The 18,220-nt window shown below is 38.1% G+C and overlaps 1 protein-coding gene and 1 pseudogene across 2 annotated transcripts; both read left to right on the top strand.

Annotated features, from left to right (window-relative positions):
• Nucleotides 1-2,014: 2,014 nt before the first annotated feature.
• LOC149001539 (pentatricopeptide repeat-containing protein At5g04780, mitochondrial pseudogene) lies at nt 2,015-6,400 on the top strand (annotated as a pseudogene). The gene is made up of 3 exons (XR_016170383.1): nt 2,015-2,138; nt 2,301-4,668; nt 4,750-6,400. The product of XR_016170383.1 is annotated as a pentatricopeptide repeat-containing protein At5g04780, mitochondrial pseudogene (transcript).
• A 1,858-nt stretch (nt 6,401-8,258) lies between these two features.
• Nucleotides 8,259-12,790, top strand: LOC149001538 (uncharacterized). The gene is given in 13 exon segments (XM_089137071.1): nt 8,259-8,790; nt 9,594-9,796; nt 9,882-10,034; nt 10,036-10,080; nt 10,180-10,251; nt 10,422-10,517; nt 10,596-10,675; nt 10,834-10,909; nt 11,049-11,259; nt 11,332-11,528; nt 11,627-11,732; nt 11,858-11,956; nt 12,039-12,790. Coding segments are annotated over 13 exon segments (2,622 nt in total).
• Nucleotides 12,791-18,220: the final 5,430 nt, after the last annotated feature.

The raw sequence follows: 18,220 nt of genomic DNA, 5'->3' as shown, positions 1-18,220 counted from the left end.
ACGCGTTCGAACCACAAAATACAAAAGGGGCCACAGAGTATTGTGTTGGTCCCGTCTCTTCATTTTTTTGGGCATATGAGCCCCACCTGATTTCGTGGCTGAGAAGTGTAAGGAGTTGGTGGTGATGATCAAGAATCAAACTTGATCACTGATTGATAGAGTTTGGATCTACTCATTCGACTAGTTCGATTTTGGCGCAACTCCACTTTGCACCCATATAATTTTCATTTCTCAGACACGTGGCTAATTTTATCCATTAATATTATTCATTATACCCGTACAATATAGAGTGTATTTTGGTTACTCGAACCTCTTTTTGTTCTATAATTCTAAATCAGTAAACGCTCTGTTTCAATCTATTATTATTATTTTGGATATACCGGATGTGAATGAAAATATTAATGCCGCCAACGGTGCGATCCCAAAACTTCCCGTGGGAGACTTTTTATTTTTTTTTTTTTTTCAAGTAATCATTTCGTCTGAAATGGGTGAATATGAGTTGGATATTTGAAATGGATGAATCATTTAGTCTGAAATGGGTGAATGGAAAGAAGTTGTTTGAAGAAGAAACCCAACATGGCATTAGCCACTGTTGTTCATGATTCCAATCATTAATCTCTTTCTAAAGACTTTCTATCTACATTGCCATGGCTCGTGCTGGCACCAAAATTTGACACGGGCATCTTGAAGACCTCTGAGAGAAGTAGAATGAATGACGGTCCATTGTAGGGGATAAAAGTATTCTTCCAGCAACTTGTATAATAATCTTCTCTAGTATGACTTTAGAGAAGGTATAAACATATCTGAATCCTCCAATTTCAAGACTTGCCCCCCTAATCTAAGTCATCCATTTAGAAAAGCTAAGAAACTCCACCTCTTGCAAAGTCATTGTGTGATTTTGCATTAGATGCAATCAAAATTTCCCTCTATGAAAATGGAAGCGACTTAGATTAGGAGCTTTTAGGATTTGAAAGTCTTCAAATTGATCCAAGTTTCTCATCAATCTGAGCTCCAACAATGGCAAGGGCTTCTTTTTCTTTCTTTTTTTACTTTTTTAACTTAAAATGCTTAAATATAAAAGACAAAAATTATACTTACCAATACATTATGGGCAAAATGGTCATTTTAGTTTCAAACTATCATAAAAGTTAGGTTGTGTTTGTTTGCTAGAATAAAGGTGGGGTGGGAAAATTCTTGAAAAAAGTAAAATTTTTCTTTTTTTTTTTTAAATCCCAAAAAGTGTAAATTGTTTGGTTGCTTGAAATAAGAAAGTAAGAGACAAATTTCCTTGATTCAAGGAAATTTGGAAACTTGTCTGGTAATGTGGCAACTCAACTTTTCCACTCCAAGCCTTTTTAAAACTCCACAAAAAGTGTGGGATTTTGTGAAAAAAGTATGGAAAGGTAAAATGTCGGACTCACAATTAATATTTTTCCACACTTTCTTTTCCTTTCCTTCTCTTCTTCCTCACCCCACTATATATGAGGCTCACATGTTTTTTTCTCACCCCATCTTTGCAAACAAATGTAGCCTTAAGGCAGCGTTTGTTTGCAAAGGTGGGGTGGGAAAAAATGGGTGGGAAAAAAAACATGTGGGTCCCATGTGTAGTGGGGTGAGGGAGAAGGAAAGGAAATGGTTTTGTGGAAAAGTGATAGGGGTGGGTCCCACTTTTTACTTTTCCCAACTTTCCCACAAAGTCCCACCAAATATGTGTGGGGTTTTAAAATAGCGTGGGGTGGGAAAGTTGAGCTGCCACATCCACCCCTAGCAAACAATATACCATTTTGGGATTTAAAGGAAAAGTAAGAAATCTAGACTTTTTTCAAGAATTTTCCCACCCCACCTTTATTTCAGCAAACAAACACAGCCTAAAGGGTTACAAAAAATACAAATGCTCGCCGTGCAATTTAGCCCACTTAAGTGAGTACTCACACAATTATAAGACCACTTACGTAGGCGCCTGCAAAAATTTGGTGTACAACTTTCGAGAGAGAAAAGTCAGAAAACTCCCTTTTTCGATATGTAATTCCTTCAGTGAGAAAGGAGCGAGATGACGCTTTTGCAGTTCGAAATGGTTCTAAGGTTCACCTACATACACTACCAATGCCAACCAGACGATGGTTGTCAAAACACCCCTGGTATCGTTTCTTCTTTCCTTGGGAACCTAATGATGAAAACACCATAGTTTCAATTTGTATCTTTCCATTCTAAAACCCTAATTGTGTTTGTAATAGAAACACATTTGTTTTGTAGCCTTCTGGTTATGGATAAGTTACCCTTTCTCTTATATTGGTTAACAGGTACAAGCTTCCACTACATGGGGTAGCGTCACAAAAAGTTGGAAAATCAAAAGTGAAATATGACCCAATTAGCTGCGATTTCTTTATCTTGCACTCTGAGAAATTGTGTCACTCCCTTGGCGATCTGTCATGCAAAGCAAACTCACGCTCAAATCCTTGCCCGTGGCTTCCTTCCTAATGTTACTCTTCAAACTGATCTTTTGCTGGCCTACTCGAAATGCGGCAGCCTCAAAGATTCATTTTCCGTCTTTGATGGGATGCTTGAAAGAAATATGCATTCATGGAACATTATAATATATGTGCATATCCAAAATTCTCTCTTTAGTAAAGCTTTTGACATTTTTAATAGGTTTTTGAAGGCGGGTCTTCGTCCAGATCACTTCACGTTCCCTTCCATCTTTAAAGCATGTATAGAAGTTGGAGATTCTCGTCTGGGGAAGAACCTCCATACATGGGTATTAAAACTTGGGTTTGGAGACCATGTTGTTGTGGGAAGTTCGGTACTAGATTTCTATGCAAAATGTGGGATCCTAATGGATGCCTATCGGGTGTTTGTCAAAATGCCTCACAGGGACGTTGTTGTTTGGAATTCAATGATTTCAGGGTTTGGAAGAGCTGGATGTTTGGCAGAAGTATTCGGTTGTTTTAGGGAAATGCAGCGTGAAAGAGTGAATATTGATTTGAGAACAGTTGCGAGCATCCTAAATGCCAGTGGAAGAGGAGGAGACCTGATAAAAGGAAAAGAGATTCATGGGCAGGTAATTAAGAATTTAGCTTTTAATGGAGATGTTGTCATCGGGAATTCTTTGATTGACATGTATGCAAAATGTGGGTTCTTGTGCAGCTCAGAAAAAGTTTTTGTCAGCATGCAGGATAGGAATTTGATTACCTGGACTACAATGATATCTTGCTATGGGTTCCATGGCAAGGGGAAACAGTCTTTGGATCTGTTTGAGAAAATGAAAGCTTGTGGATTTAGACCTAACATTGTAACATTTACTGCGGTTCTGGCTAGTTGTAGTCACTCAGGGCTTGTAGGTCATGGTTGGAGGATTTTTGAATCGATGAAATCAGATTATGGCATGGAACCCATGATAGAACATTATGCTTGTATGGTGGACCTCTTAGGCCGTCTTGGGTATCTAAATGACGCATTAGAGTTGATTGCCAAAATGCCAGAACAAAATGCACCGAGTGTCTGTGGTGCCCTTCTTGGTGCTTGCAGGATGCATAAGAATGTGGACATAGGAGAGATTGCTGCTCGCCGGCTTTTTGAAGTGGAGCCTAAGAATCCTAGTAATTACATTGCCTTGTGCAGTATCTATGATTCTGTTGGTCGAATGGATGGAGTTCTATGGATAAGAACAAGGATGCGAGAACTAGGGTTAGTTAAAAAACCTGGTTGTAGCTGGATTACTATTAAAAATGAAGTCCATAAATTCTACCAAGGGGACATATCAGATACACAGGTAAAGATGATCTGTGAAATATTAGACAGGATGGTTATGACATTGATCTTGCTTGATGGCTATGGTTAGCTGCTCTGCTACTTTGGATGAGTAGAAGCTTCAGTTTGCAGATTCAACAGATGGGTCTCTGTCCACCTGTGAATAGAACGTGACTCAAATGCTTTTACAGCAGCAGCAACGTTGTAATTTGAGAGGGTAAGCTGCTACTATATTCCCCTCCAGAGAGTCAATATTCTGCCTATGGTTCCCATTTCTGGGCATAGCTTTAATCATAGTGGATAATGTAAGAGGTTCAGGCTTCATATGATTTGGATAAGCAAATCTCACACACTATCCAAATGGGACTAACTTTGAACTTTGTGATTTCTCTTAGAGTTTGTTTGGTTGTAAGGGGAATCCAAATGTTTTGATGTAAAGTGAAATTTATTTCCCAAAAATTGAGATGTTTGGGCCTGAGAGAGGTGCCCACGCTTTGTAGTACACATGCAAGCCTGAACTATTTCATGGATGCCCTGCAAATCTTACTGGTTAGGATTGGACAATTGATAGACCAAGATGTATAAGGGCCTGTTTGGTTGTGGGAATCCAGGGATTTCAAATCCCTGAATTCATGAACCGGTTTTTTGACCCCGTTTGGTTGGAAAACATGGGGCGGTTCATGAAATCAGCGATTTCAATTTTTAGGGTAAAAATGTTAATGAGCTGAGTCTTGGTAATTGGGTGGAATGAGCGTATTCAACCCTCGGTATAAAATGTCGTTGATTGGTGGATTCACGCCATTCACTTTTGATGGAATGAGAAGTTGAACGAGAAGCTTGAACACTCTTCTCTCTCAACAGAAGGTCTCGAACACTCTTCTCTCTCGATAGAAGGTCTTCATTCTCTGAAGAAGTTTGTAGGTGAGTGAGTTGAAATTTCTTGTTCTTGATCTTCTTATTCAAGTTTTCTTTTAGTTTCTCTGATTTTTTTTCTCACGGTAGGGTTTTGGAGGACAGGGAGTTTTTTTTGGTCGAAGTGCTTTGTTCTCTGAAGCTTGAAGGTGAGCTTTAAAGCTGTTGTTTTCCAAGTCTTCTTTTTTTTTTTTTTTTCTATTTATCTGATGTTTTTTCTCCGGTAGGGTTTTGGAGCGACATTTTCTTATCCTCCACTTCCTTGGCTCAATGGAGGGATTCATTACCCAAAGCTAGCCTTGCCCATACAACACTAAAAATCTCTACAAACCTGCTCGTGCAGCTGTTTTCAGAACCATATCCTTTGTACTTGCTGCTATCACTTACATGGTGTTTGGCTTGCATGGAATGAAAATTTCTAGCTATGCAAATGAGAGAACAACCCTAGAAGCAAAGAAGTGTATGAAAAGGCTATCATTATTGCATTCCAATTGGGCGCAGTCATTGGAAGGGTTTTTGGTACTTTACATTGCTATCAACCTCTCCAAGCTGTATTATGGTGATGACAGGGAAGGGCTTTTTGAGATTATCATGGGCTATGGTCTTGGCGGATCTTCTGTGGCCCTTTTTGGGTAGGGTTGGGGGCTTCTCTAACTCCATTTGAAACCCTAGCTAGCCACTCTCCTTGCGAAAAAGGATCTTATAGGCTCTCTTCACCTCCCCTAACTCTAGTATGCAGTCCAACAACATCAGCTTCTTGCAGCATTCATCTCTTTTAACTTAGTTTCACCTCTTACAATTGTGGTGGTGCCCAGGTTCAAATGCAAGAACATGTATTAGGCAGAGGTGCTCAGGTTTTCCCTATCACCTTTGTTATTGTTGTTTTTTTTTTCCACCTCTTGTGCGACCCTCTAACCATGCTCATGGTTCTAGGATTTTTTTTTTCTCTCTAATTGTATTGTTGGAGCTATGTTCTTATTTTACTTTCTGGTAAATCCATTATTAATCTCTTACTCTTTATGTGCAAGTGGTCTGACTGTGATTCCAGATGAGGAACCAAAGGGGAAGGACTATGATGTAGAAGAAAGAGGCCATTGAGTATAATTATTCTTGAGTCTGAATGTAGATTGGATCCAAATGCTGCTGCTGAAGTTTGAAATCAGTTAGCTAATATCATCAACCCACCATATCAAGTTTCAATCCTAATGGGGTTTCAAGCATTCTACAATTGAGATCATCGTATGTTGCTGTTAAATCTGGCCCAGATAAACAATGTTCCTGCTTTTTCTAGATGTTTGAGCTAAAAATGAACAAAACACCAATAGCAGGGTAGCTCTAGTCCTTTGAGAAGGCTATTGGAACCACTGCTGAAGCCAAAATTAACAATGCTTTACAGTACCTTGATATGAGCATGAGTTTGGAGATGAATTTTAAGGTTGTTTAGGTATCGATGGTTTAACTTTAGGGGACACCTTGTAAAAGGACATCTTTTTACTGCAAGATTCATATAAGAATTCTAGCTTTATGGAACTAAGAAATTCATGATACCTAGGATAAGTATCATTTATATATAATGTTTGTCTCACTTTGGTTGTGATGACCAGGTTCATCAATTTGTCACAAAAATAATACCTAAAAATGATAATGATGAGAAAGGTTGCATTGGTCGTAAATGTCTTAATACAAGAATATTGGAGGGAGTTGACCTAGCTAAGGCAATAGCTTTCAAGTTTCAACAATATAGGACGGCGGTTCAACTATGATAATAGTGACATGGGCATTCATTAGGAGAGCCCCTACAAGTAGTGACAAACTCCTACGGGGCTGGAGCAAACATTGTGTACTTAACTTAGTATTTATATACAACACATATTTTTGATAAGTTCTTTTTTAATTTAGTTACCCAAGGAAACTTGTAAAAATACAACATTCTCATATTTTACTTGAGCATTTCTCCGCGACTCATTGCACATCAAAGTAGAGACAATCCCAAACATCTTTTTTATCTCTCTGTATCTGGCTCTCATCCTTCACTTTCTATCAAAAGGATAAAAAATTATTGTTCTTTAAGAAGTAATTAAAATTAATGATTATTTTGACAATAAGATCTACATTAATTGAGAGTAGATCTTCTTCTCACTGCCATTAATTGAATGTGGTTGTAGGCACAACCGGGTGGCGTATAAAGAACCCAATAAGACAAAAATACAAAATTGAATAAAATTTAGAGCAAATTGTACTGGCACCCTAAAATGGAGGCCTTAAAGCACTGACACTCCATTTTATGTTTAAAAAGCACATAGGCCCCAAAATTGGATTTCCTTTGGATATATTTGTCCAATTTGTCACTGAAAACCTTTTAGACATTGTTTATTATAGGGATATTTTTTTAAATAAACAGTAATTTAATTGTTTTTAGTGATAAATTATACAAATATATCCAATAAAAATTCAATTTTAGGGTCTCTATGCTTTTTAAACACAAAGTGGGGTGTCAGTGCTTTAAGGCCTCCATTTTGGGGTGGCGGTGCAATCTGCTCTAAAATTTAACTTAGAAAAGAAGTTTACATTATGGTGTTTCAACACCTTCTCTCTTCTATTTCTCTATTTCATTTCTTTATCTTTTTCTCTTAATTCTTTTTGTCTCCATTCTCTTAATTCTTCACTTCCTCCCTTTCAAAACATATAACACTAAACATCCCTATTTATTTCTATAACCCAAAAAATAAAAATAAAAATAAAAAAAGAATTAAAGATTTCATTTATAGGGTGTTTCTATAGCATAAATTTCTGAGTCCAGATCACTTCTCCTGACTCCTCTGATAGTTTACGACCATAAAAGTAGGAGGGCCATAGGGACACATTGTAGATCCTACCTCTAATATATATATATATATAGTATCGGGGAAACACATTGCGTTCCTCATAAGGGGAAGTGATCGCGACTCCAAATTCCTAACCACAACCACCTTATTTCTTATTAAATAAATAACACTTTTTCTTTTCAAAATGTACCACCCCTCGATCAAAAAGGTGGTTGGTTACTTAGCCGACTCTTTCAACAATGTTTGGCCCAAGGAAAATGTTGAAATGGATGCCTAGAATAACCCTAGCCACCTCAGGAGTGAAGGTATCATAATAGTAATGAGAAAGCTCTCTCTTTTTTTGGGTAAAGTAATGAAAAAGCTCAATCAATAGAAGATAATCAATCTCCTATATATTACAATGCTACTTTTTCCATCAAAGATAGGCTAATAGGATCTTCCCTAATTGAACCTAATGGATGAAATCCTTCCTTAATTAAATCCAAATATCAGGTTCACTTCCAAATTACAACCTCACACATATGAAATGGATAAATCTCAATGAATTCAAGTATAGTATGATGATGATAAAGTGATAAAGTCAAATTTATTTAGTCCATAATAGGAATTAATCTAATGGGATAGCACTAAATTTGTGCGTCTTGCATATCTGGATTTGCGAGGACATTAGTTCTTGAATTGCTTTTCTACTTTGGAGCTCAGCTTTGAGCCAAGTATTTGAAGCCTGAAATTTGTTCATGTTCAATTCAATTAGTAACATTGGAATCTAAAGAAATGGAAAAATGCATGCTCTCTGTGTTCTTCTTCCTATTCTTTTGTGTGTTCCACTTTGGTTTTGTAACTGGAAAGGTGTGCACAGACAACATCGCAGAACTTGAATCCCACACTCTTCGATATGAGCTCTCATCTTCCAATAATGAAACTTGGAAAGAAGAGATGTTTTCACATTATCATCTGAATCCAACTGATGATTCTGCATGGGCCATTTTGCTTCCTCGAAAGCTATTGAAGGAAGAAGGGGAAGACCACAGTTGGGCAATGATGTATAGAAGAATGAAGCACCCTCATATGCATAGCAAGGTTCAAGAGGTGGGAAATTTTCTCAAGGAAGTTTCACTACATGACGTGAGATTGGATCCCAATTCTCTTCATGGTTGGGCGCAACAGACAAATTTGGAGTACTTGCTGATGTTGGAAGTTGATAACTTGGTCTGGAGTTTCAGAAAAACAGCAGGTTTGCCAACTCCTGGGACTCCCTATGGAGGATGGGAGGCGCCAACCATTGAGCTTCGAGGTCATTTCGTAGGTAAGTTCATTTCTTCTCTTTGCAACCCTTAGGACCCTTTGATAACCCACCAAGTATTTCGGAAAATTAACAGAAGCAATTTTTATTGTTTTTGGAAGCAGAAACATGCTTAAGCGTTCGATAAAACTTGCTTCTAGAAGCAAAAACGCCATCCATAGGGTGCAGATCCTCTCCACCAGCCTACTTGTCAAACTATCCTTCCACACTCATGAGTGTGGGACCCACTCTGCCTTGCTTGACAATGGCAAACCCTGTGAATGTGGGTCCCATTACATGATGTGAATGGGAAAAGATGGTAGGTAAGTTGGGTGGAGAGGATCTCGGACTTGCTATAGTCGAGCTACAAGTTGCAGCAAAATTTTTATGTTCAGAATATCAAATTCCATGAATACCCCTATCTTAACTCTTTCACTTAAAAGTAGCCCATATCCAACTTTTGCTTCGAGAAATAGACGTAATAACAAATAGTTATTGCATTAAAACCTTTTCTTAAAGCAGAAATTTTCATAAATTTCAATTTATGCTTCAAAAATTCATTTTATTGAAATTCTTTTGGCTCCGTGGGGCAAAAAGCACAAAAAACTGTTTTTTTTGGGTAGTCAAATGGGTCTTTAAGTATTTTTACCGTTAAAGTAAAATGGCTTCTCTTTATCTTACCAAAAAAAAAATGGCTTCTCTTTATAGATCTGATCATCAGGAACCTTAAAAATGGAGATTTTCCGTTGAATTTCTTTAATGTTTCTAGTTTCCCAGAGGCTTGATCTGCATCTTATGACAATCTGCTTTTTGTTTGTATCTTGAAGGGCATTATTTGAGTGCTTCAGCAAAAATGTGGGCTAGCACTCACAATGACACTCTATATAAGAAAATGTCTGCAGTGGTTTCTGCACTTGATGAGTGTCAGAAGAAGATGAGTACAGGTTGCCTTTCAGCTTTCCCATCCGAGCTATTTGACAAACTTGAAGCTTTAAAATTTGTGTGGGCACCATACTACACCATTCATAAGGTAGCATTGATCATCTTAGTTCAATAATTTCACTGGTTGCCGGATGTTGGGTAGCTTTAGGTGTGATTCATACTTTCTTTGACAGATCTTGGCAGGCCTTTTGGATCAATACAGTTTCGCTAATAATGATCGAGCTTTAGAAATGGTGGTCTATATGGTTGAGTACTTCTACAACCGCGTCCAGAATGTCATATCAAGATCTTCTATTGAAACGCATTGGCAGACACTTAATGAAGAAAACTGGTGGCATGAATGATGTCCTTTATAACCTATACAGCATAACTGTAAACTTATATATACCTATGAATCTCATATTATTTCCTGAGTGTTATGTACTCAGAAAAATTTGTGTGTCTTGCAAAGTCTTATTTTAAAATCTGCAGGGAGATCAGAAGCATCTAACATTAGCCCACTTGTTTGATAAGCCATGCTTTCTGGGTTTGCTTGCACTGAAGGTAATATTATTTTCATACATACATACAATCATCTTCTTTGGTCGTCATCTGATCCTTGAAGTTCAAATGTGTCTAACAAGGTCTTATTTTAAAACATGTCATGATTTTGTTCCTTAACATTAGAATTTCTCAAATGCTCTTCTTTTTCCTGTGTAATTATAAACTCGTAGGCTGATGGTCTTTCTGGGTATCATGCCAATACACATATACCAATCGTAATTGGATCTCAAATGCGGTATGAAGTTACTGGTGATCCACTTTACATGGTATGAAATTTCATGTAAATCTATTCATTTGAGAAGCAGGGCTTTCTCTTCAACTAGTTGAAATATTTGGTGTTGCAGGAAATAGGGAGATATTTTATGGATATTGTTAATTCTTCACACATCTATGCTACAGCAGGAACATCAGTTAACGAGCACTGGTAACATGGGCATGCATCCTTCTGTTTTATGCATCAAATGTCCTTAAGTTTTTTCTGGCAGCTAATGCTGTTGCTGTGATGGGACTTTAAGCTTAATTATGAGATTTGCATTTAAGGGCAGTGTTTTACACCGTTCTTCAATCTTGATCTATTTGCAGGACTGACCCAAATCGCCTTGCTGACACACTTCAGGTAGAGAATGAAGAATCTTGCGCTACATACAACATGCTAAAGGTATATCCATTTGTATCTTGTACTGATTATTCTAAGTGAGATCATGGAATCCATCTTTGAAGGAGCTACCCATATGATTGATACCAGATGATCTGAAGCTTGGTGAGCTACAGATGTGAACTCATTATTTTCTGTGTAGGTTTCTCGCCATCTATTTAGATGGACAAAGGAAATATCTTATGCAGACTATTATGAGCGTGCCCTGACAAATGGAGTCCTTACTATTCAGAGAGGAAGGGAGCCTGGAATAATAATCTACATGCTTCCTTTGGGCCATGGAGTTTCCAAGGCCAGAAGTAATCATAAATGGGGAACACCGTTCGACTCTTTCTGGTGTTGTTATGGGACAGGTCTGTAATTGAATTCAACTGTGATTACTTTGTCATTTTATAATTTCTTAGTCACTCATCTTGCTTCTGTAGGAATTGGATCTTTCTCAAAGTTGGGTGATTCAATATACTTTGAGGAGGAAGGAAAACTTCCTGGGCTTTACATAATCCAGTTTATATCAAGTACTCTTGACTGGAAATCTGGACAAGTTCAGATAAATCAGACAGTAGAACCTGTTGTTTCATGGGATCCTTACCTTCGTGTCACTTTCCTAGTTTCTGCAAAGGAGGTATCTATGCACCAATCTCATGAAGAACTTCAAACACAGAATTTGATTTACTTTGGCAAATGATTCAATGAATTTGATCTTGTATCTATTTTATACAGGGAGCAAGCCAATCATCAACATTGAATTTGCGGATTCCATTTTGGACAAGTTCAAATGGTGTCAAAGCAACATTAAATTCAAAGATTCTGGATATACCTCAACCAGGTATGGATTATAATCTATCTTTTCATTGATTTCATCTCTGTAACTTGTGTTTCATATTCTCCCATGAATGCAATTAAGCATGGCAAAAACAGTAGTTGGTAACTCTGGTGTGTACCCATGCCCAGGAAATTTCTTGTCAGCGACCAGACAATGGGCTGCTGCTGCTGGAGACAAATTGACACTCCAGCAGCTACCTATTGTTCTAAGGACAGAAGCCATAAAAGGTAGCATTGATAGCACACACAACAGTATATTAATTTTTCTCTTTGTGATACTATTTTGATGAACATTTCGTGTGTGTTTCAGATGACCGACCTGAGCATGCTTCTATTCAAGCAATCCTTTACGGGCCCTACCTTCTCGCTGGCCTGACTAACAGAGACTGGGACATTAAAATAGGAACTGCAAGCTCCCCCTCAGACTGGATAACAGCAATCCCAGAAAACTATAATTCTCAACTAATCTCTCTTTCTCAGGTGGTTGGCAATGTGACAATGGTCTTAATGAACAGAGACAATGTTATCATAATGGAGAATTTGCCACAACCAGGCACAAGTTCAACTGTTCATGCTACCTTCAGACTATTCCCAAAAGACATGAATTCTTCCCGTTTCTCATCACCAATGGATGCTATTGGCAAGTCTGTTATGCTAGAGCCATTTGATCGTCCTGGGATGGTGGTGATGGTTCAACAAGGACCAAATGGCAACCTAACTGTGGCAAGTGCTACTAGTGATGAAGGGTTGTCCACTTTTAAGGTGGTAGCTGGATTGGATGGGAAAGCTAACTCAGTTTCTTTGGAGCCAGAGAGCCGTCAGAATTGTTTTGTTCATACCGGGATGAACAGCAATGCAGGAACTAGTGTTCAGCTCAGTTGCTTATCAGGGACTGCAGAAGCTGGATTCAATCAAGCTGCAAGTTTTATCATAAATAGTGGAATTAGTGAATATCATCCCATCAGCTTTGTAGCAAAAGGAGCAAACAGGAATTTCTTGCTGATGCCATTGCTGAGCTTGAGAGATGAACCTTACACTGTTTATTTCAACATTACATCTTAGGCTTGGGCATGAACTTGATCAGTTGTATTAATTTCATGTTCTTGGCAACTATTAAGTATATGGACATTTATAAATAATACACTGATTTACTTGAGTAATGAAAGTACTAAAGTTGAATAGGGTTTAATTGTATTCCGAATTACCTTTTTTTAGCCAAAAGTTCAGAAAAGATCTGGCTCCACCCATCCTAGCAGGCTTGGTGGAGCAAAAGGTGGGAAATGGAAGAAACACCTCCTTCAACTTCAAATCGTAAGGTCAGAAAATTTAATCCCCATTTTCAGCAATAGGGAGCCAGTCTTACTAATGTGGGGGAGAGAAGATCCACAAAAAATGATATTGGCAGTAAGGTCTTTGGGGTTAAGAATAGTGAATTTGAGACAAAACTCCATACTTGACCTATGCACACACCTTCTCCTAGATGGCCATATGGATAAGCAAGTAATCACATGGATTACCTCGGTCTTTATAATCACCTGCTACTTCATGTGGGAAGAAAGAAATGCTATAGTTTTTACTTGTCAAACGACCAAACCCAAATAGGGTGTCGATAAAAATGAACAAATGGGTAGTAGATGTAAATCTAAATCTAGTGTTCAAGAAAATACTGAAATACAAAATGAAGAAAGGAGCCAGCATAGCACCCCCACCCCAGTCAAGCTTAGGTAATTTGTGCAAATTACCATCATGGACTAGTCACCCCATTTTGTTGTGTGCAGGGGTACCTAATGAATGAGAAGCACAGGGTGGAGTGTGGGGATTTTTTGGGATGGATACCTCCGCATCATTAGCTATGTAGGCCGACATACAAGGGATGATATGGAGGCACTATTGGTTGAGATACATGCATGACTAAACTAGTCATAAATGAAGGGTGTCGAGATAAAGGAGATATGAAGCAGTAACCCACAACTTGATGGATCTCCTACCAAACCTGAAGAGATCACATGGCTTCTCAAATTAGCCCATTTGTTGCTAGATATGACATCTTTTAACTACTAATATGAATTATTGCCACTTTAAACACCCCACACTCATAGAATGGTTCACTTGATCCTCCCTTAATCCTTATATGAAGACTGTAAAACTAACCAAGCCATTAGTTGCTTTTGAAGTAATCCTAAGTTTTCTTCTATAAAAAAACCCCCCCCCCAAAAAAAAAATTGCTGAATTTTTTTTTCTTCTTTGCTAATAATAACTTGCTTAAGTTATAATATGTAATTTATACATATTAAAATGATGCTATGCATGGTTCCACTTTTAGGTGGCTCCTCATTCAGATTTCATTCCTAGATCCTAAAAAGAAAATAAAATCCGTCTTAAAATCAAAACTATCTAAGCAGTTTAGATTGGCTCGCAAAAGCAAATCTATGTCTTTAGTTGCAAAGGTAGAGGATTGTACTACTTTTACAGGAAAAAAAAAACATCTTTTGTTGTATACAGCTCTCTACTATGCACCCCTTCCTTCAATCTCCATATCGAAAACACATCCCCTATAGATTGTTTTTTAGAAACTTTTAAACCGCTTAAGACATGTCTACTAGCATGTTCCATACACAACCCCTCCCATTGCATCACTTATTAGTTTGAAATTCTTTTGCCGGTTGATGCATCTAGGGCTTGCAAAATGAGGATCGGACTCAGTAAGTCAGGAATTTCGTTGTGTAAAAATTTTGAAATATAAAACCCTTAAATGTAAAATGAGCACAACGTCTTTATAACTAAACCCTGTCATTTTAATTGGCAATGATCAATTTCTTTCTAGAAACGTGGCAAAATCTTGACCGTTGGCTGCAGTAAATAAAAATCCATTACCTGACTCCCAAAGAGGGCAATACAGCGAGGCTTAGAGACCCCTTCCATTTCATTCAAAAAAGGAGGTGACTCTTCCTCTTCTACCTCTCTAATTTCTCCGATAGTCATATCATTCTTAGATTTGCAGCACATGCATGCGTGAAAGATTCCATAGTAGCAGAGCCATTATATCTCATTCACTCTTGTTTAGTTGGTCCGACATATGAAAATGAATGTGCATAAGTGCATTGTCTGCTTGTATTTCTCATATTTGCGTCAAGAAAAATTTTCACACTAGATTTATTGATTAAATTTAAACACACATTTGTAAATATGTCTTCTCCAAGCTTTTTATTTTCTTTCATGGTTCTCTTATAGACATTGTTTCTTCTTGTAGGTATGCTTACACGTTGGGCAGGTCCCTCCTTGTAGTTGGGGCAGTCGGTTAACGATTACCCTAGGCGGAGGAGTTGTCAGTGGGTTGACAATTTGAGCGGAGGAAGAAGCAGCAGCAGCTAATGTTGGTAGCTGTGAAGTGGAAGAGAGGACAAGTTGATGAGTAGTGTTGTTGGGAGAACAATGCTGTGTCTGTTTTCCCATTGAAATCTAAATATAGCTTCAGAGAATGATGATCAATGGGAGAAACTACTCTTCCAGCACTATAGCTGCTTCGGAGAGAGTGAGAGACCAGAAGAAGGACAAGTGTTAGATAGAAATTTATGCTCTACTCACTCACTATTTATAGAAACTTCATCTGCACAACACAAATCTTTTTGTTTAATGCAGTACGACCCAGATTCTTTTCAATTAGTTAGCATTTTATGATCGATCGGCTTTTTTTCTTTCAGTGTATGAGAGAAGGAGAGAGACCTAATCAGAGTGAAGAAGGAAACAAATAAATAATTATTTCCCTAGAGAAATCTAAATTGTCAAAGCCGGCCGCTCTAGATTTCGAAGCATAGACCGAACTAAGTCAGCAACTTCAATCAATAGATTTTTTTTTTTTAATTTAATTTAGCAGGCTAAAAAGAAGGTTAGTGATGCTGAGCTGGGCTAAAAGAATTTCAGAAAGCACAGAGGCTTGCAGCTAAAATCAGTTCTTCCGCCCAGGTTATATGTATGTTTTGATCAGATGCCCTTTCCTTGAATAGTAGTTACATTTGAATTCACATGCACAAGGTTAGCAATGTGAATGCTTTTATCTTCGTGTCTAGTAGCCAAAGAAAAGTTTCATTGATTGAAAATCTATCTCTTATCCCAAGTAGGTTGGTTCAGTTAGCAATGACAAGTGCCTTTATAGTATGAGGTTAGGAGTTTGAATATCATTGTGATCATGTCGCCCTCCTGCTCTTTATCTATATAAGGCTACCCCTAAGGAGTAGTCGAGGTGCGTAAGACTTTGCTCGAATCAATCTTAGTTACAAAAGGGGGGGGGGAGAAATGGTTTTCATAATTTCAACCACATTTCAATTTTATTACTCTGAGTTTTGTTAGAGGAAAACATTCTCATCTCAAAGTTATATGCAATAAGGTAACGGCTTGATGTTGTATTAAAGATTTGAACACTAGGTGTGAGAGTTGAAGTCATGTACGGATTACCTAGAACGGGTGCTGACCATGCTAGACGAAGTGCAATTTCAGCTAGAGAGTTTATCAGTTATCAATGTGGTTGTCACCAACTTGGTTCTCAAAGATACATTATTGTATGTAATCCGAAATGTTCTATATGTACTGTATTTTTTTTTTGCAGTCATTTTCATTAAGCATGAAAAGAAGAAATAACATTAGCCATACAAAAACAAATCACTGATGGAACCAAACTCTCAACCCACAACAACGGTTGCACCGAATACACCCAACCTCACTGGGTTCCACTCACATGCGATAATAGCAAAAACAAGTTAGAATATGAATCTAGGATAGTAAGATGCACCTAGGACCAGTTCTCTCAATATTGATGCTGACCTGGGGGAATTTGTTGATGAGATCTCCAGTCTGGCAGCATTGTTGGCTAAAGAATCTGTTGCCATATTGATTTCTTTGTACCAATGGGAGATCTACCAATCGATAGAAGCTAGATAAGAATGTAAACCTCTCCTTCATTGAAGAATATAGCAGGGTATCCTTCTCTGCTGAATGAGGACCACCACTACAATAGAATCACACTCAACCCAAAGCTTCTTCACCTGTTGTGGTTTTGCCCAATCTAGGCCATGAATAAAAAGGCCTCCAACTCGACCTCAAAGTTGGGTCTTCACATTTAAAAGAATATTGAAATTAAATATTACAGCAGCTGATTCATTCCTGAAGACCCCTCCAGATCCTGCCTTGCTCGGATTTCCCAAAGAGCAACCATCGATGTTCAGTTTCATCTATCCAAGTCCATGATGCTGCCATAATACTTCTTGAGCTCGTCTAGAGCTTTTTAATAATCAGCTTGAGACCCAGAGATCTAGCACCAGGGAAAATCCTTGGGGTGACTCTATTACTGTCAAGTGTGAATCCAATCTGTTTTGTCAAAGAAAAGTTGGCATAGCACCCATTCCTTAGAGAGTTTTGTATCCTCATACCTGTTTTTATTGTGAGTCAACCAAAGGTAATTAAGGAGAAGGAGACAACCATGCATTCGAGCAGGCCCTAAAGAAGAGGAACCAGCCTGCTGCTTCCACATCTTGAAGCTTTCATATATAGAGTTATGAACTCTCCATGATTTCCCAGGCCTTACAGCCTACACCTCCCCACAACCATGAGCTAAATTACAATGAAGGAACAGATGTTGCAGATCCTCAGCTGCATCGAAACATAAACTACATTTGGAAACCAAAGAAATTCCCTTCCCCATCAAACATTCATCTACTGAGAGCCTACCATGAAAAATACGCCAACATGTGACCTGCCTAGGCTGTAAAGAGGACTTCCAAACGCAATTTGCCCAATCTACTTGCCCAATTGTTTCTATACAGTTCCCAAGTTGATCGAATAGTAAACTCCCCATCAACTGTCCATTTCCAGTGACAAACATCATAATGTACAATGCTTGGAAGAGGAGTAAGACGTGTCAACTCCAGTACTTCTTGGAATCTAGCAGAAGTTAACTGTGGCAACCTAACTGTGGACAAGTGCTACTAGTGATGAAGGGTTGTCCACTTTTAAGGTGGTAGCTGGATTGGATGGGAAAGCTAACTCAGTTTCTTCGGAGTCAGAGAGCCGTCAGAATTGTTTTGTTCATACTGGGATGAACAGCAATGCAGGAACTAGTGTTCAGCTCAGTTGCTTATCAGGGACTGCAGAAGCTGGATTCAAGCAAGCTGCAAGTTTTATCATAAATAGTGGAATTAGTGAATATCATCCCATCAGCTTTGTAGCAAAAGGAGCAAACAGGAATTTCTTGCTGATGCCATTCCTGAGCTTTAGAGATGAATCTTACACTGTTTATTTCAACATTACATCTTAGGCTTGGGTATGAACTTAATCAGTTGTATTAATTTCATGTTTTTGGCAACTATTAAGTATATAGGACATATAAATAATACACTGATTTACTTGAGTAGTGAAAGTACTAAAATTGAATAGGGTTTAGTTGTATTCAGAATTACTGTTTTTTTATCCAATAGTTTAGAAAAGATCTGGCTCCATAAA

The sequence above is a fragment of the Hakea prostrata genome, chromosome 10 (assembly GCF_041222555.1).
Source record: "Hakea prostrata isolate BN-2017 chromosome 10, UWA_Hpros_2, whole genome shotgun sequence".
Lineage (NCBI taxonomy): Eukaryota > Viridiplantae > Streptophyta > Magnoliopsida > Proteales > Proteaceae > Hakea > Hakea prostrata.
The sequence above is the reverse complement of the archived record's forward strand: the minus strand, read 5'-3'. Positions and strand labels throughout refer to the sequence as shown.